Source organism: Physcomitrium patens, chromosome 22 (assembly GCF_059467195.1).
Source record: "Physcomitrium patens ecotype Gransden chromosome 22, ASM5946719v1, whole genome shotgun sequence".
Taxonomy (NCBI): domain Eukaryota; kingdom Viridiplantae; phylum Streptophyta; class Bryopsida; order Funariales; family Funariaceae; genus Physcomitrium; species Physcomitrium patens.
In genome coordinates, this window is record NC_143431.1 from 9,428,567 (window position 1) to 9,454,146 (window position 25,580).

Here is a 25,580-nt window from a genome sequence, read left to right on the forward strand (position 1 = left end):
CAAACACATGTTGTTGCCAATGCTCAGTGTTTGCTGCTCAAGTCACAGGTTTCCGGGCAGAAGCCTTAATAATTACAGTTTTTTCCTCTTTACAATTGTGGAAAATTGTGGAAACTTGTAGCGATTCGCTCGTGAGATTCATGCTTTTTACTTTTAACTCGGCATCTTTGAGGCATGGTTATTACAGTGGTGTCAAAAAGTGACTGGCCCTAATGTGGCCAAGGCTGAAAATAGGGGTTGGTGGCTCATCTCCAAAAGCCGGTTCTGGGTGCACTACGAGCAAGCTAACACGAATATGCAACCAGAAGATGGGTGTTTCCGGCAGCTGGGAAACATTACACAGCTCAATCGTGTTGAACACATGGCTAAGCACAATCCAATCCAACACGCTTCAGTATTATCACCTGGTCGCATGCGATGCTGAGACTCATCACACAACAAACACATTTTGCATACAAAACTGAGCTCTTGACCAATATGGGCTCAGAACTGCACGAGCCAGGTAATGGATTAAGCAACTGGAGCATCAGTTCACCCATTTCCACCACCTGGATGTGCCAAAATAAGAAAGCAAGCAAGCAAACAATATGAAGAATACACGTGTGCATAGAAATAATACAATTCAGGATTTGTGTAGTTGTAAAATTTTTTACAAGAATGTTTCTTGTGAACGTCAATTAATTTTGTTTTTATTTTTCTCGTTTATTTATTTATTTAATTATTTTTTGGATGGTTATAGTTAACTTCCTTTTTTTTTTTGTTTTGGGGATATTAATTGTAAATTCCATATGCACTTTGGTAACAAATTGTGATAAATTCAAGATAATATTATAGTTGATAAAGGTAAAATAACAATTTTTTTGTTGACAAGAGAGGACTTGTCCAGCCTATTTATTTTTATATATTTTTAATGTTTTTAAAGTTTTTTAAGTATTGAAAGCCATTGATGATAGTCAGAATTTTAGTAAATTTAATACAATTTATATTGATTTATGAGATGAAGTTTCATATTAATTTTAAAAAGAAGATTGTTGATCTATTTGTTTCCATAATATTAGCTATTAAGTAAGGTTATAAGTTAAGATAAAATTGTATTTGGGTTATTTATAGTCAAGTGATCATTAATATGTGTCAAAACTACCAATGATCTTATTACTAATTAGTATATAAAGCAATTTCGAAGTTTTAAAGTTTCTTTTTTTGAGTAAATATTTTCTAAATATATTTTAAATTTAAATTTATATTTATATATTTTTATTTCATCTGTTATTATTGTTTTTTATTTAAATTATATCACGATTTTTAGATTAAATTTTATCATAGTGTAAACAAAAGCATAAAATTATAATTTTTATGCTTAGAATGTATTATTTTCATTTACAACAATGACTACCAACTAAAATGATTGGTATATTTTAAAGTATTTTTTACACTTAAATTTAAAATAATAATAAAATAAATTTTAATGACAAAGTAAAAAAAAGGCAAAATATTGTTGTTGAAAAATTGGACTTTAAAAGATTTACTAACCAAATAGTACTTTTTATTAAACTCCAACCTTATAGTTATCCAAATTTAGTATTTTAAATTATATTTACTAAATCATGTTTAGCAGACCAAACATATATAGATTTTTTTTTAAAATAATTATGTGTAATATTATATAATATATAAAAATATTTATATTAAATTAACATATATTTATTAAAAAACCAATGAAATGCATAGAATAAATAATAAGATTTGGATCTTGCTTTTTAACAATAGATTTGTATTAATATACACTTTAAAAATCTTAGAGGCTAACAATTAACTATATATAAAATAATATCACTTGAATCTTTAAAAAAAATTAAAAAGTATAACATAATATAAATATGTTATAGTTAATTGTTTTTAATCTCTAATAATTTAGCCAAATAATCAAAAAAAATATTCAATATATATACTTACTTTTTGAAAATAAATAAATAATAAAATTACTCTATAATATTTTTATAATTTTATAGCAATGTCTATATTTCAAAAAATAATTTAAATAGTAGTAAAAGACGTGCAAATTGATTGTATATAATTTAAATTTCTTATAACACAAGGTAAATCTAACATAAAATTTAAGTTCTTTGCTTACATTGTTGAGAAACTAAAAATGTTTTCAACATTGTTAATAGAAATATTCAATAAAAAGATATAAAAGATAAAAAATAAAATAAAATAAAATAATTATTTAACATCATTAGAGATTGTGTGGTTGGATTATATATAATATTATTATTTTTAAAGGTTTGAAATATGCTCTAAACTCTACTTTCACTTTGTATCATAATCTTTGTTTTGAACAATAATTTACTTAGTTCCTATCTTTATTTTGTTAGATATTAAAACTTTCTTTATAGTTTTATGTTTTTATGATATGTTTATTAAGCATTATAGGATATTTTTTATATAAAATATTAAACCTTTATAATTATGAATTATGAATTGTTAATTGTTATTTTTTTTAAATATCACCTATAAAAGATTCTTAATAAAAGTGGTTGTATATTGTCATAAGTATACAATAATATTTACTATTATTAAATTTTTTATTGATATTTTATTTTACATTTTGTGAATTAAAAAGTCATAAACTTCATATAAATTTTTAAACTACAATATACATATTATTCAAATGATTACCTTTATTTATTTAATTTTAAATAAATTATATATATATATATATATATATATATATATTAATAAAATTTATAATAAAGTTTTTTTTATAACTTTAATTTTAATCATTAGAAAATTTAATATTTTAAAATAGGTAAATTAAAATTAAATTAAAATTTATCAAAATTTATTTTATGATAATAAATATAATCTAATATTCTATTTATAAATTTTATGTTATTTTTTATTTATTATTAATGCTTGTTTAAATAGATCTTTAATCATATTATGTGTATAATTATTAAATTAAAAATAGGTCATTTAATGAATAAAATAAATCTAAATTTAAAAACAATCTTTTCTATTCATAATGATATTTGTATGTACCAAAAGTTTAAATATAATTATGTGTATTTATAAATTTTGATAATATAATAGATTTTTAGTTGATATTTTGTTTTGTTGAAGATTCCAATATGTAGAAGATTCACTAGTATATTGTAAGAAAAAATCAATTTTTTTAGAAACTTTATCTTCAAAATGATGAACAATGTATATTTAATAATCAAATATTAGAGTAGTATATGCAATGTATTAAATTATTATTAACAAGACAATTTGACACTTCTTTGGTGCTTGCAAAGTTAGATTATTACATCATAATACTTTTATCTATTCAATAAACACTATTTTATATCAAGTATATTAATACCTAATATTATTGTTTTAAGTGGATATTATAGCTACTTATATTGTTTGTATTTTATTTAATGGTAGTAATAAAAGTCTTCATAATAAGAAAAATACTTAGATATACATTTTTTTTAAATAAGTGTAAATATTGATAGGTCAAAGGACCTATCAACCATCTTTGTGTGAAGCATAGATTAAAATTTGTGATAAATCCCATTTAATATTCTTTAGACTTTATCAACTTGCTAGTCAAAATCTAATTGCACTTTATAGAACTTGTATAGAAGGTATATTATTTATCTTTAAATTAAAAAAAAAAAAAAACTTATCTCATATATTTTTATTGTATCTAAAATGTAATAATAAAATATCTTACAACTAGGACTTTTGGTTTGTAAGCCTTGTAATATTTAAAAAGCTTTTAATAACCTTCTTATTAGCTAGTATATATAAAGTCAAAACTAAAGTCATTTATATTCTTGCTAATACTATTTTTGTATTTTAATCTTGATTTAAGTATATTTTATTTTATTTTATTTAAAATAGTTAATAAGATTTTTTAAATTTTAAATTATCTCTTTTTAATCTCCTTTCTTTGCTTTCAAATATAAATAATGATATTTTCTATTAATAACATGGAATAGTAATAAAAATAGCATATATGATATAAGAAGATTCAAAGGTCAACATTGATGGATATGGGTTTTAACTTTTAGTTGCTAAAAATGCTTTAAAAGGTTACAAGCACAAACAAATATTATGTACAGTTACTCTGATTTTAAATGTTTAAGTTATTGAAGAGTTGCATGCTTTGTTTGTGATTCATGATTTTGTTTCATACGTCTCAATCCATGGTTTTGTACTTTGTACTTTTATCTTTTATTATCTATCAAGTAATGAATAAATTAATATCATTCCAAGGGTTTGTTCAATCATATATTTATTAGTATACTTTCATTGAAACATATATTGTGCTACAATCCATTAAACTTTTTCTTGTACCCCATCTCAAAACCTGATTTAAAATATTCTTACATGAAAATGATTTATGTTATGTGTCTACTTAAATGTAATACTACAGGCATTACTTTAAAAAAATAAAATTATGGTACATTTTTTTATATTCTAAAATATTTTACACGTTTTTAAATTAAAAAGAATTCAATTCAAACTAATAAAGTGGATGTATGTTTACTGCATCTAGCTAAGTGGAAAAATCATCAAGTCCAAAACACAAACCACAAACCAAAAATGAAAATTACACACAAGAAAATACATACTTACATACATACATACATCCACACATAAGAAAAAAATAAAAAGAAAAAAAATACACATTCACAAATCCATGTTCACACAAAAACACATAATTTTTTATTATTTTGTTTTACTTTTTTGTTGTGTTGTGTTGTGTTATTTTATTTATTTATTTTATTTATTTGTTGTTGTTGTTTTTGTTGTTGTGAGTACATCTTAATGGTTCTGAATAACGTTACTAAAACAGACATCACGTATTAAAGCAGGCAATGTGTATGAAAGTAAAAAGCCAAGCCCCTTTAAGGTTTACTTTTAAGGACACTCTCTTCGAGGAACAAACTGTGCGGCGAACGGCGCTACCGTCGCCGCTACGATGGATGGATGAATACATGCGTATAACGATGGATGTATGGCTGGCTGCAGACATGGAAGCTTACGTGGATGCCACTACTCACAGGACCACATGCTCTCTCTGAACTCATCAGATTCTTTGTTGTTGTTGTTGTTGTTGTTGTTTATATTTCTTTTTTTAACGGGCAGAGTTGGAGTGCCCGCTCTGGATGCGGGGTGGAGTGAGTGAGTCATTGCATTGTATTAGCATTTGCCGCGTTCCAGGTGGGATGGAATGCCGTGGAAACTATTCTGTGGAATCGGACACTGGCTGTCTGGCTGTGTGTGAGTGTGTGTGTGAGAGTGTGAGTGTGTGTCATTCATTCATTCAGTCATTTGTTCATTCAGTCTCTCCCTGGCATTGTAAGTAAGGCTCTCATTGTGTGAAGTCGTATCTCCTCGTGGGTCCACTTGTTGTGGGATTGAAGTCTACTCTCTTTCCTCGTAGCAAGCTAGCAAGCAAGCAAGCGAGAGTGAGTTTGTGTCGTGTGTGTCAAGTGGGCGAGAACAACAACAACAGAGATTGTGGCGTTGCTGGGCTGTTATTGAATGGCTCTGTTTATTTTTGGTGCTTCTGCTTCTTCGTGATGGTGAGCTCGGAGGCTTTCATGCGAATGAGAAAGGACTGGCGATGTCAAGTGGGTTTGATTGATGGTGAACAGAGTACTTTGTTTAGTAGTTGTTGTAGTAGTAGAAGTAGTAGTAGTAGTGTTTTTTTTGGTATTTTGATCAGGTGGTCGTGAGGGGCGTGGTGTTTAGGGTGACTAGCTAGTGGGGTTTGAGTTTTCGAGGCTTTAGTGTGGTGTTTTCTTGGTGGTACGTGGAGCATTGTCATTTTTGCGACGTGGGTTATGAAGGCTGGAGTGATGATTCTTTGAGTGGCCATGTGATTTTGTGCAGTTGTGATCCGTGATACGTGTGTCTGTGACATCGATGTGCACGTTGATTCGCGCGCTGACTATGTCTTTGTAATCTCAACAAATGGGTTAGGTTGAGGAAATCGCGAGCGGAAGGGGTATTAATCACCATCCGCTATGGGAGCTGCACTTGCATTTGTGTTAGGATTCATTGATTCAATCTGACACCTCCTGTACTCTGGCGCGGGGTTATCAAAGTTACTGATCATGTACTTTCAGTTATACCCTAGTTTGGTCCGCAACAACCAAGTTAGTCTGCATCAACAAAATTAGTCGGCAGCGACAATGTAGAGGGAGCTGGATCTCTTTATTTTTTTTCGAGATTCTTATCCTTACGACAGTTCCCGCAGCTCTGGTGTTTTTCTAAGGGCTGATTAGATGCAGACTGAGGAACGTTTTCTCAAAATGGGTGTTGATTGCGACTCTTTTCCAAGTAGACTTGGTTTACCCTCTAATCACCCGTTAGGCCAGCCCCGTAGTAGGTCATCATCTAATCGGTTGGTGCTGGAGCGACGTCAAGAAACCCAATCCCTCCGGAACCAAGCGATCTTGAAGGCTTCAGAGAAGGCCTTGAGGGAGCGAAATCCCGAGTGTTATGAGCCCAGGCAATCCTCAAATCCGAAGTCGTTACTATCCCTTCACACCACGTCACTCTCGGACTTTCCGTCACCACCTTTGCCAGTTGCAAAATCCAAGCATTTATCAAGGTCTGCCACCTTCTCATCCCTTGAGTCGAAGACTGAGAGAAACCTCCATTCGGATTATCTCTCTGACCGATCTTCTTTTGTCAAGCTTCCGTTGTCTGGTTCAGGGTCTGATACAGGGTCCAACACCTTGAAGCCTTCAGAGAAAGAACCAAGTCTTCCAAGCTCATCTCAACAGGCTACTAGAGCAGATGGGCCAGAAATGTCTGTTAAATCCCTTTTTAGATCCTCCTCGTTTACATCTAATCGGGTCCCCATAGTGGACTCGAGTGATTCTCAGCCTACTGAAGCTCCTTCAGTAGCTACTGCTTCGGAACCTATGTCATCCATCAAATCATTTTTTAGGTCATCTAGTTTTGTGCACAAGTCGCAAGAAATTTCGAGCCCTATTGCGAAGTCTCTCTCACGGTCGCTGTCGAGCCTCTCAAACCATGGCCAAGAATCTGCGAAGGAGCAGAAAGCGGATTCATCTTCTGGATTTTCCAAATGGGCACGGAGCTTTCGGTTCAAACCTACCGCAGATGTAGGTGTTGAGATCTCTGAGTCCTCGCCATACAGTCTTTTCTCAGGGCCATCTGGAAAGCGGGCATCAGCCAAAGTGTCTCCAATCGAGGGGTTTGAAAACTCGTTCGGTGTCCTAACTAAGGGATTTATCGATTCCTCCAGAAACGCTGTTAAGGCTGTTCAAGACAAGGCACGGCATCTCGTGTCCCAGAATAAGCACTGGTACCAGGTATAGTTTAAGGTCAGCGATAACTTTCATTGTTTAATTGGGATTTGTTTCCATTTGTATTCTAGGTACCTTGTTATGTATAACTCATGAGTCGGGAACTACGTCACAGCCGTGCCAATTCATTTGCTTACAGGATGGCCAGGTCCAGCTTGATATAGCGTACATTACCGAAAATATAATCGCTGTGGGATTTCCGGGTGCCGAGAGCAGTTCCAACATTCTTGGTTTCGCTGAGGTAAATTTTCTCGAGATATTTTTTGAAGTATTAGCTTCACGATGGCTAAAGTAGTGGACGTGCGAAGTTTTGGCTAGTGCACGCGTGTATAGAGAGCCCATACATACCTAAATTGATTTCTTCTCTGGCGAGGGTACTTTTCAGGGTAATTACCAAGGCCATTTAGAGGAGCTCGTCACGTTCTGCGAGAACCAGCATCCGGTACATTGTCCTATACGCTTCTATTGGTCTTCTTCGTCTTCTTATAATTGTTCATCTTATGCATTTTGTGCAAGAAAGTATAAAAAGGAGGGGAATGAGCTTTCATTTGAATGTAGAGAACCTGATTCTTACTATTGATCGTCTTGGCAGGGCAAGTACAAAATCTTCAACTTGTGTTCAGAGAAGCTCTACGATGCCTCATTTCTTCATGACAAGGTTTGTTCCCATTTATCTTGGTTTATGCTGTCTATTTCGAGCTCCAAATTCATTAGCTCAAACGATGATGATCACGTCTATCTACGAAATATATGTGTTTACAATCTGGCACAAGTCTATTCTTTTTTACATTTTGAAAGGGTTCAATTATGACAACATCCTCAAAGATCATCACCTCGAATTCTGAAACTGATGTGAATTGTGAATGTCTCTACACTCATTTAGTAAAGTCAATGTTGTTCAATTTTGCAACTTATCGGAACCTTAACTGTCAGGTGGCGTATTTTCCCATTCGTGGCAATAATTGTCCTCTGAAGCTCTTGTCAGCATTTTGTGAGGCTGCATATACATGGCTCAAGGAAGGCCTTGAGAATGTGGCAGTGGTCCACTGTAAGGGAGGGATGGAGCGTACTGGGCTTATGACATCCTGTCTTCTCCTTCATCTCAGAGTAAGCGCATCTCTCCGTGCCTTTAGATGGAACATTGATACTATCCTGGAGGCAGTGTTTCACAATCTTGTGACTTTATTTTTACGTTTTTAGTGATTTTGAAACTTCTTAACTAGTTTCAATTTTCCCGAATCATGCAGGTGTGGAAAAATTTGTTGCAGTTTGGTTTGAACTGGATGTTTTCTTGTCATGCTACTCTTTTTGCCTACAGAATGTCTGATTTGGGGTTTGGCTTGCTCATTGTTGCAGTTTTTCCCCAGTGCAGAAGAATCAATAAACCATTACAACTTGAAACGATGTGCGGGTAGTAGCTGTTTAGAACTTCCCAGCCAGCTTGTAAGTGATCATTCTCTTCACGAAAAGACAAGGTAGAATGCAACAATTTTGATTTGTTCTGATAAGGTTTTCAATACGAATGAATGTTCTTTCCTGAATGGGAGTATTGGTGCTCACCTGTTAACTTGTGTCGCAACATGGTGTCCTGTGATTCGACAGCGATACGTGAAATACTATGAGCAGGTCTCCAAAAAATACCATGGATGTACTCCAACTGGACGAAAGTGCACCTTGAGGAGTATACGCCTCAACAACTGCCCAGCTTGGATTCGTCCAAGCGTGACAGTTTCAGATCATAATGGTACTACGATTATTTTCCGTTCTGAAAGTTCCATCTTATGCGACATGCGGATACTTTCTTTGTAAATGTATCATAAGAACTACTTTTCATGAAATAAGAACTAACAAAGTACTTGTCAATAAGTACCAGGTGTGCTGTTTGCGAGTAGGAGACATCCTAATACAAGTCTTATGCTGGTATGCTAGTTCCCCTCTCCTTGGCATCATGTGTTTTCTTTTCGTGCTTTGGAGGTGTTATTCTTCAGATACACCACCTTCTGTATTCTGTGAACTGTTAATGTCACGTAGTTACATCCTCTGCTGGTAGCCGGATAATCATACTCGTCCAATTCACATTTACACATGAGATTGAATGTTACACTGATTTCTCAATTTTCATACTATGAGCGGAGGATTAGGATTTCACACCTTAATGGTTTTGGGTATTACCGCAGACCGAAGACTTATGGTTGAGTGCCATGAAATCCGGAGTTTACGTACTTGAGCTGCCTGAAGACGGACATGCTGCTGTGGTTGATGGGGACTTCAAAGTTCACTTTCAGAACCGTCACGTTGATTTTTCCTGGTCAGCAACCCGCTTTTTAAGCTTTGTTGCTCTTTAATATTTTCCTTCCGGGAATGGTAGCGTCTCCAGTGTCATGCTTAAAAATATTAAAGAATTATTTCTTTTGTGCTGAAGTTCGAAGAATCTATTGGCTTGAAGTATTGTGGTTGTATGTTTCATGCGTTGACACACACGGTGGATTGTATTGACACAGCTGGTTGAACTCGAATATGGAAGGGAATATCATTTTTCGAGTAGAAGACCTGGATGGATTTGATAAGGTTAAAATTTCTACTCTTTGGTCATAGGCTTATTTCTGGTAACTTAATGAGCATTAGTTGACCCTATTTTATGGACTTAGTATTAAACTCTATATATAACTTATGTGGACCTAACTGAGGTAATTTTCACGTCTAACAAATATTTTACATTCTGTATACAGGAAGTACCCAACTTTGAAGTAGAACTGGAATTGGAAGATATGGATCTACCAGTTTTGAAAACTTCAACTACATGGGACCGAGATTCCACAAGCCTGAGATCTTGTTTTCCTTCTGCTATTGCATCCAGTAAAACATCTTCATGCACTGACACAGCTACAGGTGATCTGAAGTACTTCTTTTCAGGTTTTTTTTCTATTTTCGGCCTCACAGTTTGTCCAGATCTCAAAGTTTTACCTTGCGATTCGTGTTACTGCTGGCGCCTGTCTGGCATTTCAAAAACAATCTGTGTTTTTTCAAGATCGACTGATTGTCTCAGCACTAGATTCTTCTTTATATTATATAGCATTTAGATCCATTACTTTCTCCGCATGAACAGTTCAAAAAATAAAATTAGATCACCCCGTGTGGTACTAAGTGAAGAATTGTTATACTTGCGCAGATATTGAAGGAGAAGCAGAAGAATGTCTAGGGGTTTCAACCCGACCATATACAGATGAACAAGATACTATTGCCTCAACTAGCCACATGACATTGCAACTTGCACTGTCCAATGCTGTGTCAGATGTCAGCACAGGCATTTTCAATGCTGTGGACCGATTAAGAAGTCACACAAGATCCGCCAGCATGCCTAGTAGCCCTCGGCTGTTTTCTGATCAATATAACCGTGGCTTTGCACGATCTGATGATAATTCAAAAGTTGGCTGGTCGGCTGGAAGCTCTAGATTGCAAAGCTTGAATGAGGGGCTTCAGGAAAAAACCACGCATGCTTATGACAAAAGCGGATCAGCAAATATAAACTCTTTTACTTCTGGAAGAGGAATTGATGACTTCACTGTGTGCGATACAGAATTTGTAGAATTCCCTTTGGATTTTGAGAACCCCAGTTCACCCGTAAGGGTTGAAGATGAGGGTTCTTCATTTCGGATTGAAGATGATGTGAGTGTGATGTCCAGTGACTCATGTAGTGATTTTCAAGCGTTGGCTGTTGCTAGTGCAGCAGATACTTCTCTCTTCACTTTCGCTGATGAAGAGGATTACGAAAGCGACGAAATGTAATACCACGTGGTGTTCTTTGCTTAATGGAGATCCACTTGGTCATGAATGAAAAAGCCTTGTGACGGAGCCATTAGCTGGTACAAGTCTGCTGTACATGCTAATTGAATCAATTATTGGTCTTGATCTGGCTATCAAATCCTTGGTAGTAAGGGTCCTCAATTTTATTTATCTTGTCTAGTAGCTCTTGTTCCGACGACGAAAGATAACTGCATGCACGAAATCAGTAGAAGTTCTGTGTAAAGTAGATGTGACGACTAAATGAAGAGAGCATGCAACTGCTGTTTGCCATCACGTGTCAAGACTTGTGATACTCGCATCACCAAAATCCAGTTCAATTGTCCCGTAACCGTAATGAACTAGCGTCCTCAATTCCTAGAGCTTGTATATATCTTTCGCATCGTGGGAAAGCGTTTCAGTCAATTTGCTTTCTGAAGTAGTCTATGGGAGGGGTGCGGTCGCACTACCACAGGCTACTGACTTTACAAACCGCGGAAGTGAACACAAAAGGAGCACTTTGAGCATTGTACCTGATTACCGTCACATTATGTTTTCGTATGAATATGAGATTTACGAATGAAGTACGAGTTTAATACACATTAAGTAATAATACTTTACGTTAATATTAAGATTTTGGCAACTTTGTTTAGTGTACCAGGTTAAATACTTTGATTATTAATAGTTTTAGACATATTCCATGTTGAAAAAAAAGGTTGGAGGCATGCTACCTTCAAAAAGTATCTTCTACACGAACCCCCAGGCAAATACCTCAAAACCACAAAAAACCACGTTTTTGGTGGTATAGGTTCACGAGCAGTAATGATCTGTTTCCAACCATGAGGGAAAGGCTTTTCAAGCACACTCAGTAGGCATGGCAAAAAGTGCCAAGAACAGCAGCTTCACGTTCTAAGCCAGCAGACCCAACAGATTCGAACTTTGTTAGAGCGCATCGCCCTCGGCACCAATTTACTCTGAAAAAGCTCTACTACAGACTCACCTGCCGACACAATTTTCAACATCGAATTGAAGACCGGCCGTTTCTGGACGTATTTTTGTCCTCGTGAGATGCTTTTACAGATGACTATCTCCACTCTCAATCCATTCCAGCAGACACGAAGACGTAGGCATCTCTTGATCAACCATGTTTTGAAAATCATGAATGTCAGCTTCAGCATCTTCACACATTACTTGTTGCCAATTGGCGCTCTGCGATGCCTACAGTGGGATTCAAATAGTAATGACAGATCTTAACGCGTGATTCATCAGAGACGCGAAGTCCTTCATGCTTAGAAAGAGTCGAACAAACTTAAGAGAGTTTATCAATCGTATACCAAACCGAGCGCGTAGTTGCTCCAATCTGTCAACCAACAAAATTAGACTTTTAACATTTGACACCGAACATTTGCAAGCTTTGAACCACCCCACATGTACAGCACGTGACCGCGGTTCAAGCATTAACTCACTATTCTCCTCGATCCCGCAAAATATTTCGACAGAAAGCAGCGAAGACCAGTGAAAGGCGGAGGTAGCAGTGCAGAGAGCAGGGACCTACACAACAAGTTTTGAAGCACCTGGCAAAAACTCCGAGGAATCAACACATATAGTTAAGGAGCTCCGGGTAGAATCCCACCCGTCGCAGTCTTTTGTGAAGGTCTTATTCAACTGTATATCAGATAAATGCCGTGAATGTCTCCTACATAGAAAAATGCCTCGTAACATTCAACGGTCCCTATCACTGCTTTCTAGAATTATAATCAAATTCACTACATCCCGCTAATCTGAAGTGCAAAAGTGAGCTGTACAAAACCCCCATGTAGAGAATCTTATTGATGCCGAAAATGCAATAGCGGATTCCAATTTAGAGCGAACTAGTGACTGGTAGAAGTCGGTGCAACAGTAGGACAGTGTAACAACGGTCGGCAAGAAGAAAGGGTTCAAGTCCACAGGCAAATACTCTAAAATTTTGCCAAGTCAACAACAACGACGACTACGTTTCATGTCTCCAATCCTTCAACCATGTCTAGGAAAGTGATCACCCTTCCATGGAGATTTTTCCTCATGAAACTCGCCAGGGATTCGTGGCACCGCCAGAATCCTTTCTTTCCCGTCAAATTAACTCTTTTCATTGTACTCTGAAACCTTTGAAATCACCTAACTAGTCAACTCTACTACTAAAAAAATAGATGAAATGGCTAGCTAAGTAAACTGGTGCAAAGTGTACCAGAATCGTCATAAAGGAACGTATAATTGCTCGCCCCCACATACCTCCAGTAACAACCATCGGTACCGTGGTAAGCATACCATTGCTCGGTAGATGCATACCCGATAACTCCCCCCTCAGTTGGAATGAACATCTGCCCTTTCGAATGCTGCTTGTTGTCCAATCTGCTGAAGGAGCTTTGCCCGCTGCCAATGCTGGACTGCCGCTCTTGCTCTCCCCTCCATCCATGGCGTATTCCAGCTTCCACAAAGGTCGTCTTATTCGGATATTCGATTTGGTCGTAGAAGAGTTGGAGGGGGAAAGCATAGGATCGATGCTCGTACACTAAGTCTCGCGCCTCGGCTTTCACAATGACAGTGCTATCCATCTTGCTGTTTTGGTTGATCGTGCTGCAGAGGCCGTCATCGGTGTATTTGAGGTAATTGGAGAAGTGAGAGATATAGGAGGTGGTTGTTGTGAGGTTGCCGAAGGATGACTTTAGGTAGCCTTTGTAGGAGAGCTCCCTTGAGGCTTTGTTGTGGAAGGTGCCGTTCAATCCTTCAAATTTGGACATGATGTGGGATGTGAGAGCAGGTGCAGAGTGTTCGAAGAGTTCGCCTGTTGTGGCATTTGTGGAGTGGTCCAGCCAGAGATGTAAATTTGCCGAGACAAGCCAGTAGGGTATTGCATTCGTGACAGTGATGCTGAATGTGTGGTTCTGGTCATCGACGAGCTTGCCGAGAAATGACGTTACCTCGACGTTGTAGGAGGGAAGAGCGAAGGAACCAATGGCAGAAATGGGGCGCCAGAAGTAAGGATTCACGCCGCCCGTGTAAAGCACCGGAAATGGGTTAACCATAGCCGCAAGGAGACCATCGATCGACACGAGAACCTCACGGAAAGTGCCATTTCCTGGAATTTCTTCAGTGAGGTTATTAGCGTTGAGGTAGTCATCTGGCGGATTGGTGTACCAGAATTCGTCGGAGCCGTGAGGGGACACGCAGACCTCAAGCACAGCCTTGTATGCATTTCGCGGAATTTTGATCTCTTGTGTCCGCAAGTCACTCTCGTTTTGGAGCTGGAACCAATGTCCACCGTTAAGAGGTGACGACTCGGCGAATGGTAGAATCAAGTCCGCGACTCCGCCATAGCTCTCCCGGGAATGTTCGGCTTCCCCAACAGAGTAGTAATGAGCTGAGAGTGTCACATTGAACAGCCCTGTGTATTTTTCATTCACGACATTGGCGAGCATGACAGCGAGCAACTGGGGTGCTTTGAAGACGGACGCGAACGGAGTCACATCTTTCTCCACGCTCCATTCAATTCCTTGTGCAGTCGGCTCAGCAGTACACGTTCGGAACACCTCCACCCCGCCGAGCCATACGGCAGAAATACGATCAAACTGGCGTCCCCTTGATGTAGCTTCCCATCTCAAGACGATCGCGGTCCAGTCCTCACTGATGCAATCCTGCGGCGGCTGGTACTGGGCCAGTGTAGGAGGTTCATTGATCGTGTTGCCGAATACGTGCTGCAACAGGATTTGGGAACAAACCTTGTGAGCGCCCTGAGGTAAGTCAACGGGTTTTGTGACCTCAAAAAACTCCTGCTTCTCTACGTCGTCTTTTTTATAGTCAATCGATTCACCCGATAAGTGTTGTTCAAAGCTTCTTCCCAATCGCCAATTAGGAAAACCAGCACTGAAAACGCCAGGGCTGTTGATGATAGTCAAAACAAGTAACAACACATGCACGGGACCCATTCTGTTGCTCATTTTTGCGAGGCAGAATTGCATAAATTGATGCCGAACTACACTCGACAGAGATGCATAGCCTTATCAGGGAATTACAGCTTGCGTCGTTAAACCTGCACAACCTTTGTATCAATGTCATGAAAACTAATCAATATCTCACCCAGGTACCACAGCCACGAGAAGATTCAACCGGCGCCTTCAATATTTGACTCGGTACAGACTCCTACAAACACACTGAAGCACGAAGAGACCTTTTAACAAAAGAAAAAGCATCTTGTAGCAGGCGCTTGGAAATGCCTGCAAACCCTAGAAGGTGACTCAATCCATAGCGTCATGACCAATATTTAGAAATCCTGTCATTTGTTTCTCAACTGACCAATGTTCATGATTGTGCCAGGGGCAACCGACTGGATAGAGCAATGGTAATGGTCAATGTAGCTGCAAACTTTCAAGTTGCGCTGCTTTGAAGATTTCTGATTTTTTTTTTTTTTTTTTTTTTTTTTTTGCAGAAACAGGGTTCTTCGACGAGGACAGATGAACCATCATAGCTAATCCAACACAATTCCACAAGAATTCAACCATCATCGCCGACTCTCAGTGCACAAATTTAAGCAGAATCGTAAAAAAGATTTTCCCAAAACACTAAGATTCGTTGAACCTACAATGCGTTGCAGAGCGAAGGCTGCGAGTCACCACAACCATTTCCATTCTACGTATACGTTTCTTCTCTAGATTTCTTTCCCTGCCCAGATTCAGCCAATCATCGTACCCCGCGAAAGCATGCAAGCAAATCACCACCAAATTGTGAATCTTCGCAAAACCAAGACTACGCAGTATCATTCAAGAATTTGAAACGAGCCCAAACTGAACTTGATCAGAATTCTAGTTCAATCTTCATACCTCCAAGGGAGAAGTGGCTGCAATCCTCCAACCTGGACCCCACATCGACACCCCTTCACGCTGTTTCAAACCCCGATCTGTCCCCAACAATCTTCATCCTCCATCTTACAAACTCCGACCGCTCTTTCCCTCTCGTTCCCACGACTGGATCTGATTCTGCAGCTGTTGGTTTCGTGGGTCACCGAGAGAGCAAGCAGAGGAATCTCGTGGGTGACAACGACGCAGGACAAGCACTCGTGAATCACTGCGCGACGCGCGACCCAATCTCGGAATTTAATGGCAAGGGATATGCGACCAAGCGACGAAACCCACTTACAAAATAAATAAATAAAAATAATACAAGAAAACAGAAGAAAGAGAAAAGAAATTAGAGACAACAGCAGCAGCAGTTGTCTCTGAAGAAGCCGTGCAATAACTGCGGGCTCAAAATTATTGCTGCAACATCATTGCGAGGAGGAATTAACCCATTATACCCCATCACATGCACAATCCCCCTTAAGAAAAATGATTTGTGGGTTCTTCGCAACAACATCAACAACATCAACAACAGCAATCAAATGTTGGATTATTTTGCAAAGCCTCGACAGGATCTGCAACGAAGCGCTATCAATTTTCTGTCACCAGGAATCCAACCTTCTTCGCTTGTTTAAACTGCGTTGAATCTCTCTTTTCAATCTAGACACAATCCAGTGGGTCTTGTTCTATAGATCACTGGCTTCGGACCTGATTCGTTGAACTGGGATGATGTTGTAGGATTTGGTTTTAATGAGGAAATTCTTTTGCAAATTTGTATTACGGCAAAAACCATAATTCCAGTGAATATTTTTTAGTGTATTTTTATATCATTTTCTAGTTGGAATTGAAAACCAAATAAATCATGCCATTATACAAGAGCGGACGTTGCTCAAACATGTGAGAAAGTTGGAGTAATGAATGACCCATGGAGATTTGAAGTAGATAAAAGGGTTTTTTTTAGTTTGAAAAATGGTAAAAGTTGTTGAATCTTAAGACTTGCTGTGGACATGTGTGAAGGTTCAGCTTTTACCATTTGTTTATTTAGCAATGCAAATGGTGAACAAGATAAGTAGACAATAATAAGTATTATCAAAAACTGATAAAGAGAATGCATTTTGAAAAGAAAAGAAAAAACATAAAAAACATAAAATAAATAAACATTATTCATTCTGTACTGAATTTGCAATAGTAGATTCTATATGTATTCAAATAGAATAAATCGTGAATAAGTCTTATATTTTTATTTTAACATAGATGTATCATTAACTAAAAACAAGAGTGCATCAAACTTTTATAATAATTAATAAATTCCATTTATATGTTCAATGTTTGTCATATAAAATGATTATTCATATGGGTTTATGAAACATTTAATTCATGTGTTTTTTTTGCTATTTTTTTATTGAAATAAAAAATGTTGATTATTATAATTTTCTATGTATCGAAAATATCCATAAAACAATGTGATTCTTTTCATTTATTATTGTAAATACAATGACACACAAGATTTTATTTATTTATTGTAGTTTATAGCATATTTTTTTGTTATACCAAATATTTCATGTGTATATGTGTGTATATATATATATATATATATATACACACACACACACACACACACATATATATATATATATATATATATACATTCATATTCATACATGTGCATTTAAAATGAAATAGCCATGTTCAAGATTCTTTGACAAGTAAGAATTCGTATTTTATTATAGTTACAAAGTCATCACAAATGTACACAATCAAGTTGCTTTAGGATGATTCTAATATACATTATAAATTTTATGAGAACATATTTGACTTTTAGGTACTTATTCGTACAATGTTCTTTGAAATAAAACTAAAAAAAATTAAGGAGCATGTATAATTTGATTCTTATCATTATTCAAAATGTTAAAGATCCATATAAATCTATTTAATTCATATTATTATCAATTAACTTCACAAAAACATTATTGCCATTTCCATTCAAAAAGTTGTTCATGCATGTAGTGGAACGGATACAAAATACATTTACACAAGTCAATTTTTTTTTTTTTTGAAGTGATGATCAAATTTAGAAGGTTTCAATTTGAATAAAGAGTACCTCCCTCCTGAAATAACAAGTTAATTCAGGTCTCTCATGAAGAAAATGATTCACAACGTAATCGATCGTGTGCTCTAGGCCATCAAGGCAACTAAGTTACGAGGCGCTGTATTAACCGTTTAATACAGCGTGTATTAACCGGTTAGCATCCTAATACACATGCTAGCATCCTAATTACACAAACTCAATGCGTACTAATCTCATATCTACTTCCAAATACACTCTGAAAGCCTGAGCATCAACCACATGATTCCATGAAGGAAATATATCTGCATCACAAAATCACTACCGCTTCAAGTGTCTTAAAATCACACTTCCCTGAAGCCTCAGTCAACAACACGAATTGCATCTAAGAAGACTGCAAAGAGTTACTATGGAAATTGCAAGGGCTGAGGAAGATGATACTCCAGGGTGTCGTTAAGAGAGTGCAGAAATCCTCATAGCATGCACTACAAGTCACGCAGGGAGGGTGGAGGGGATTTCCAACAAGAGCAAGGCCGAATAGTCATGTACAAATAACACCAAAAATGAGCACGGGCGACAGATTCCGCAACTCTACCCAAAGCACCACCAAGAGGAGCCCTGCTTCTTCGGCTGCGCGTTGGATTTTCCATAGGGATCTCCAGTGCCACCGCCACCGGAGGCGTTCCCTGCCTGTGGATCTGCAGCAGCAGGGCCGCCCTTCTTCTCCTTGCTAGCAATCGTGAACATGACGGTGAAGTTAGGGTCCGTCCCACCAGCGGTATCCCAGTTTCCGAACGTCGGAATGTGACTAGCACCGTGTAAACCTTCATCGTTCATGGGCTTGGTGCTGCCACGCCCTTTGCCAGATCCATCTGTGCCTCGCCCTCCTCCTCCTCCTCCACCTACCCTCTCCCGACCTGCTGGCTCTCGCCCCCCCCCGGCTCGTCGCGGTGGCGGTTGTCTCTCAGATCCCATAGACTGGCCACCCTCCTGAGACGAGCGGACGTTCCTGTCTTGATTCCCTGCGCCCCGTCTTGGCGCTGGATCTGCCATTCTTTTCCGTCTCCCTCTAGAGCTTGAACTGCCTCCGAACCTGTACACACTGCTACGTCTCGGCGGTGGACCTCGCCCTGGAGCTCTTAGTGCTCATTGTATCGAAGGCGGACAGGAATTTCCTGCTTTGTATCCCCTAACCCGGCTTTCTTGCCAGCACGCGTGAGTGTGAAAACCGTCCAAGAAGTTATCTTGACCACCTCCAAACCATGGCACATGACCAGCCATTTCGATCGGCCCCTCCTGGCACACCACAGAGAGAGTAGCTGTCAGAGCGGTCCCATTCGGAACATCCTTCCAGGTGCCCATCTCCCCACAAATCGTCTATTTCAAGGCTGAGTACTCGAGAATAGCGTTTCCGAATGGGATCTGCGTGACGATTCTAGAATTTCTAACTCATTTCCGTCTTGAAGGTGGTGCCACTGCCGAAGAGGCGTCGGGCTGTTCGCATGTGTTGGGAATTGACTGGATGGCCACCACCTACCTCTTGCCCAACGGGAATTCAATATAAAAGCACTGAACCAGGATCTCTAAGCAAAATCCAAATCTCGGTTTATCCGCTTCGAAACGGTTTATCTTCTCTTCAAAGATATGTAAAACGATTCTTCATTTGTGTGCTCCTTTTGAAATATCTTTTACGAATCCTTCAGAAGTTCAGGTTAAAACTTGGCTCTGATTTAACGAAAGCCTTCCTACCACTCATTTGTTTTTCATCTTCTACTTTCTACTTATCTTTTTTATATACCTATATATGATCTTTTTCTTTTTCTTCTCTCTCTCTATCTCTCTCTCTCTCTCATAACTATTCCATTTTGATGCAAACACTGAGGTGTTTTCTGTTCCACCACACAAGTTTTTATCATTTGTGTGTAAAGTAAAACTCAGTTCTACCTTGCCTCGCAAAGCGAAAGATTTACAGGTCCAAGTCCTATGTACAGTGTCGTTCTCGCAATTGGACCTTTCTTCCATGAAATGTGCAACATGAAGGCGCACGTCATTGAACTAACATTTTATAATTAGGAGAGCATACGAGAAATTATAATAAAACAACTATATTTTTTTGTGGTGTAGGTAAAATACTAGAATTAAATAATGAAGAAAAAATAATATGAAATATCAGTCAACATATGTGTGTATGTGCATGTGTGCGTGTATATATATATATATACAAATATTTGTGTGTGTGTGTGTGTTTCTCTGTATATTAACCAACAAGTCTGCTCCGCAATGCATGACTTCAACATTGAGGGAGTCCTAGGAGTGATCCGTCCCCAGCCCCTCATAGCCCTAGACTAAGCACAGCTCGTGTGCACGAAAGTTGGTGCCCGTGCGGACGCAGTGAGAATATCCCAATAGAGCCCTGAAAAGTCAGCAATCCACCTCGGGACCTGCGCCTCATGGGCAGAGTGTCTGGCACAGCGCAGCCGAAGTCCCCTGATCCAACTCCTCGAAGCTGCAAAACGATGAATAAAAAAGCGCCGGCGTGACAATTGCAGGTAGAAAACGGTGAGAAGCGCATACCACCAGGGCGGATCTAGACACAACACAACACAACTATGAATCCTTGCATCGTTTTGTTTCACCACCTGGTTGATTGCCTTCTGATTCTCCTTTGCGGTTGGATTTTCGGCACCGGAGTTTCAGTTTTAGGTCGATGAGTTGGCTGGTTGGATCAGTTGACTTTGCACTGTTTGTCGATTCTCCCTGTCGATGATGAACGTTGGGTGCGTCAGTGCCAGAGGATAGGTCAACAGCTTCATCTTGGACAGCCATGGCAGGGAATGCTTCGTTGCGTTTCTCGCCTATCAGCAGTGTATTGAATAACGCATCACCTCTGCCCCTCTCCTGCCCACGCTCACAAACTGGGCGACAGTGCGAGTGACGGAAGTGGAGAAAGAATTAAATTCTTCTGTCCTTTGTAAAATTGTGTTCGTTTGAGGGAAAACATGTCTTTCACAGCAGTTTGATGGAGACTTTGGCCCATACCAAAGACAGCGACGCTTCTGAAGTTGAAGAAGACCCTGCACGTGAATCATTGTAAATAATGTGCAACCATCACTGTGTACTTTTACGTCTCATGTTTTATCTGAGTCTATAAACGTAATTTATTCAACTCTTGATAGTATCAATATGGAATTACTACGGTTTGTTTTTCTTTTAACAAATAAGCGCTAAATCCTCAAAAGTCTCGGTGTCATGATAACAATGAAATGGCCATTCTTTTACCAGCAATGAGGCTGTAAATGTGCAGACCTGGCAACAAGCAAACCCAATCATGCTTTAACAACACATCTGTGGCACTTGCCATTTGTTTCGTATCCGTTCTTTCATTGTTCTCTTCTTTTAAACAAAATCCTTGTTGCATCGAAACTCCCACCCCCCGTTTTCACGTGGGGATGAAAGCAAGCCTTGCTAAGGAAGGCACCTTGGCATCCCGCTCAGAGTTTGAGGAGTCACGACGAATTCAAGCACTGGGATAAGATCCAGACGAGTTCTTTAGTTCGCTGCATGGATGGGAATGCTCTCCGTTCTGAAAATTGCGGAGGAATACAGCAGAAAGTGCTGCACAAGTGGCCGATTTCACCGGGAGTTCTGTCGGCCACACTTACCTCGGCGACGTACGATCTCTAATCCATGTTTATCGACAGTGACGACTATTCCTCCAAACCAATTACATTGATGAAGATGGTACTGCGGTCGCGCGCAAAACTAGCACGTGATGAAAAGAAACCGAAACTGCAATACCCTCATATCGCACGAACTCTGTTGGTAGCTGATGGATGTTTCGGCCTACTGATCGTTGCTGGTGGCGGAATCAGCCACTGGGAAGGAGTCTAGTAACGCTTAGGGTTTCGTTTGGCACCACGTCAACGACGGTGGGACCATAATCCCAAATATGGAACCATGGGAAACGACCCAGGATCTTGCAAAAGGATCTACGCGCACTCGTTTTAATGCCACTCTGGACCTGCGTCGACGACTGATCTTATTCACCATCTAAATACAGGTCTCCCGTTGAGGCTTCGTGCAATCCGACTTGCTCCTGCACCTGGATCTGAATCTGAAAGGTCTGTGGACGCTATCGGAGTCCAGAAACATGGTGGGATGGAGCTCCCGATGCTCGCAAGGTAACGCATCTGCAGACGAGTCTAGTTTTCCAGCGCATTCTCCGAAACCTTCGCCAAGTAGGACTTCAGCACAGGAACTCCACTCTGCAAGTTTCAACGAGCAATTGCCCACTTGGCGACTAGTGCCCCGAAGACCAATGTGCACCTTGCCGACAATCACAACATTGGGAGAAACTTTCTTTCAATTAAAACAACGCATCGTTACTCACTAGAACCCAGTTTCTTATCAGGGCTTCTAGACTATTGCGGCATTGAGGCATCAGTAGGGGATATGTGGGAACAAAGCATGCAATCATGCATGCCTAGTGGGCAAAATTCTAGACTTGAATTCAGCACATGTGATAGATCATGTAGACTGCAGACGGAGCTTCTGTTTTGTTTTTGTTTTGTTTTGTTTTGTTTTTTTTTTTCGAAGTGGACCAAGTCTTCTTAAGTATATTCACCAGCAGGATTCAGTGGGCCACTTTGCCCTCCACGTTCCGTATCAGAGATACTGGAATCAAGTGTGCTCCAGTTTACCCACGAAATGAAGCCAGAAGATGAAGAAGATGAAGAAGAATGTTGCGGTTTCGCCATCGAAACCTACACAATAGGGTTCAGAGCTGCAAGTTTTCACTTCATAAATGTGGAATTCCTGGCGATGAGTCCGTTTTGTGTTTAGAACTGAAACGTTTCAGTTCTCATACAATGGACAAATCATTTATAGATTTGATTAAAATTGGTACTTATAAATGTTTTTAAGATTAAAGTTTTAAAAATTCAAGTAGACTGGTAGTCCTTTTTAACGTTACTTCTTCCACCGAGTAATAATAGATTGTTTGTAACTTTATGACGTGCTGGAGTTGTCCAAACTGGAAATAAATTTACGTAATTGTTTTTGATTAATTTGTTGTATGGTTGTACAAATTATGTAATATTATATTGTGAATTCTATTATCATTTCATATGGGTTTTGTAATCCAATATTTACCAATAAGTAGAACTATTCTACTTAAGATATTAGAAATTTTAATACATTTCTACAAACAAGAAATTTGGTCATTGATATTTCTAGACAAGAAATATCTACTTTCATTTTATGTTTGTCAAGATAAAATGGTTTCTTATTTTTATATTTTTATATACTCTCTTATGAACTAATGATGGATGTCAAAATACTTGATACATTAATGATCTCTTAGATGTTTTGCAAATTCTATGCACAATGTGTTATTTAAATTTATGAAGAACTTCAATAGTTTTTTTTAATAATAATTTTATATTTAAAAGTCACAAATTATTTTTGTTACAAGTACATGTTAAGCTTTAAGAAAAGATATTATCATTATTTTTTATTATTATTTTGATTTTTTAATTCTCTTTCTAGACTATAATACCACATTATCTTCTAATTCAAATAAAAGCTTATAGAACCTTCTATTCTATTTTAGAATATTCATTGGTATTTTAAAAAATTCAAAAATTTCTATAATCTTTTTTAAAATATTGATACCTTTTGTTGTCATCCAAAACCTTCTTTCCTTTACCTAAAAAATCTTTAGACTTTTAGGACATTCTAGAGCTTTTACAAATTTTTCTTAGAATTTTCTATAAGTATTAGTTGCTACAGTACAAGTGAGACAAGACAAGAGATACTTCAATTGTTCCTATACAAAATTTGAAGCAATCTAAATATGTTTTTGTTCTTAATCTTGATTCTAATCTGGTATCTTGATCTTTTTAAATTTCTTTGTTGTAATATTATTTTCCATTGTCTTTTTGATACCATCTACATGTGTAACAATTTTTCTAGAAATCAAAATAATACTTCATTACAAATTATTTTTTCTTCACTAGGTTTTTAATGTTTAGAAGCTTATAAAATAATCACAAATCTACAATATTTATCTATATTTTTTTTTATAAATTATTATTATGAAAAATATAAAAATATAAAATATAAATGAGAGTTTATAAAAGAAAATAAACAAATACTTCATAAATAAGATAAATATTTAAGATGTAAAAATCTCCTAGAATTTAGACTTTACATGATGGACTAAATAACTGAAATTAAGTTTTAAAGAGATGTTTGGCTACAACATTAAGATAAAACCTAAAATTATAAAAGATCCTTAAATATTGTATTTAGAACTAAAATCCATTATAATCTTAATGGAAAGGGCATAATATTTTTAGAAATATACATACATATATATATATATATATATATATATATATATAAATCTGAAAAAACATATAAATATTTAAAATTATTATCTAATTTAATTTTTTAATAGAAAAATTTTAAAATCCTTATACTATCAAAGAAAACTAAGATACTTTTAAATACTATAAGTATTTCTAAATAATTAAAAACATTCTCTAAGTAATGCAGCATAGTGTTTAAAATTAACATAATTCATCTCTAATAAAATTTGTATCTACAATTGTTGGAGATTACAGATTTTATTTATTTATTTATTTATTTATTTTTGGTAGTTTATGTATTTTTCTTGCATGTTGTTAGTAATTTTTAGATATAGTAAAATAAAAAATATCCAAGAAAGATTCAAATATTTCTAATTTTAAAAATAAAATTTTATTAACTAAAATATTATAACATGAAATTTTTATATTTTTTGAGTAATACTTAACCCTATATAGTTAAAGGTGGCTTTAATTATCACAAGTTATTTTTAACCCTATATAATCAAAGTAGTCAAATCTTTTTAGCCATTTATTACATTTTTTTATTGAATTAACAAAAAAAGTATTTTTTAAAAACTTTTGTTCATACCAAAAGTTATTACATCATGATTTAACATGAAATATTATTAAACTTCAAATCGAATTTTTTTTTCCAAATATCAAAGTGTCACTTAGTAGAACATTTTATTTTATTTTATTTTATTGTATTTACTTGTGCTCATTAATTTTAAATATCATGATATCAAATTTGTTAAAGATAATCAAAGTTCAACATTGAATGATTGATTATTATGCCTTTTATATATTACATTCAACCACCAAAAACTATTCAGCTATGTAAGACACAAATATTTTGGTACCCTCCATTTGATATTTTGATACCCTGTAAAACTCTCCACACCAACACCACACCAAATGAACCAGTTTTAGGGTTCAATCAACACCCTAATCCCTAAATAAATAAATAAATAAAGCGTTAGCAAAGACATAAACTTGTGTGAAGTCTATCTTCTTGTTCCTACCTACATTGGCTACTTTGAGTTTTGAGCCTTTCCTGAGTAAACCGTCTTTACGTTCTTCAAATGTCACCATACCGCTGTTGTAGGTATCCATGGACATCATGAGTCAGCTATATACTTAAGCTGCCGTTGGA

At 37.0% G+C, this 25,580-nt stretch overlaps 2 protein-coding genes across 6 annotated transcripts; one reads left to right on the plus strand and one right to left on the minus strand.

Annotated features, from left to right (window-relative positions):
* Positions 1 to 5,212: 5,212 nt before the first annotated feature.
* LOC112275226 (uncharacterized) lies at positions 5,213 to 11,182 on the plus strand. 4 transcript variants are annotated; one of them, XM_090246140.1, is made up of 13 exons: positions 5,213 to 5,585; positions 5,896 to 7,349; positions 7,483 to 7,584; positions 7,729 to 7,785; positions 7,936 to 8,001; positions 8,277 to 8,450; positions 8,700 to 8,786; positions 8,946 to 9,087; positions 9,217 to 9,263; positions 9,521 to 9,651; positions 9,845 to 9,911; positions 10,073 to 10,232; positions 10,513 to 11,182. In XM_090246140.1, the coding sequence occupies exons 2-13, from the start codon at positions 6,291 to 6,293 to the stop codon at positions 11,127 to 11,129; spliced, it is 2,709 nt and encodes a 902-aa protein (XP_090102266.1). In that variant the 5' UTR covers positions 5,213 to 5,585; positions 5,896 to 6,290; the 3' UTR covers positions 11,130 to 11,182. The 4 variants fall into 4 exon arrangements, with proteins under 4 accessions (XP_090102266.1, XP_024361171.1, XP_090102265.1 ...); XM_024505403.3 differs by having other exon boundaries at positions 5,271 to 5,585; positions 10,073 to 10,256; XM_090246139.1 differs by having other exon boundaries at positions 5,401 to 5,633; positions 10,073 to 10,256.
* Positions 11,183 to 12,725: 1,543 nt separating this feature from the next.
* Positions 12,726 to 16,662, minus strand: LOC112275305 (peptide-N4-(N-acetyl-beta-glucosaminyl)asparagine amidase A). Of its 2 annotated transcripts, none has more exons than XM_024505556.3 (2): positions 15,977 to 16,662; positions 12,726 to 15,189 (listed from the first exon to the last, which is right to left on the minus strand). In XM_024505556.3, exon 2 carries the CDS (start codon positions 15,116 to 15,118, stop codon positions 13,319 to 13,321), a length of 1,800 nt encoding a protein of 599 aa, XP_024361324.1. In that variant the 5' UTR covers positions 15,119 to 15,189; positions 15,977 to 16,662; the 3' UTR covers positions 12,726 to 13,318. The 2 variants fall into 2 exon arrangements, with proteins under 2 accessions (XP_024361324.1, XP_024361323.1); XM_024505555.3 differs by having other exon boundaries at positions 12,726 to 15,198.
* Positions 16,663 to 25,580: the final 8,918 nt, after the last annotated feature.

Excerpts from the sequence above, each read along its gene's own strand:
- LOC112275226 (XM_024505403.3), top strand. The coding sequence starts at position 6,291 with ATGCAGACTGAGGAACGTTTTCTCAAAATGGGTGTTGATTGCGACTCT. Across the intron at positions 8,451-8,699 it reads GTCTTCTCCTTCATCTCAGA|TTTTTCCCCAGTGCAGAAGA; the intron begins GTAAGCGCATCT and ends TCATTGTTGCAG. Across the intron at positions 9,912-10,072 it reads ACCTGGATGGATTTGATAAG|GAAGTACCCAACTTTGAAGT; the intron begins GTTAAAATTTCT and ends TTCTGTATACAG.
- LOC112275305 (XM_024505556.3), bottom strand. The coding sequence starts at position 15,118 with ATGCAATTCTGCCTCGCAAAAATGAGCAACAGAATGGGTCCCGTGCAT.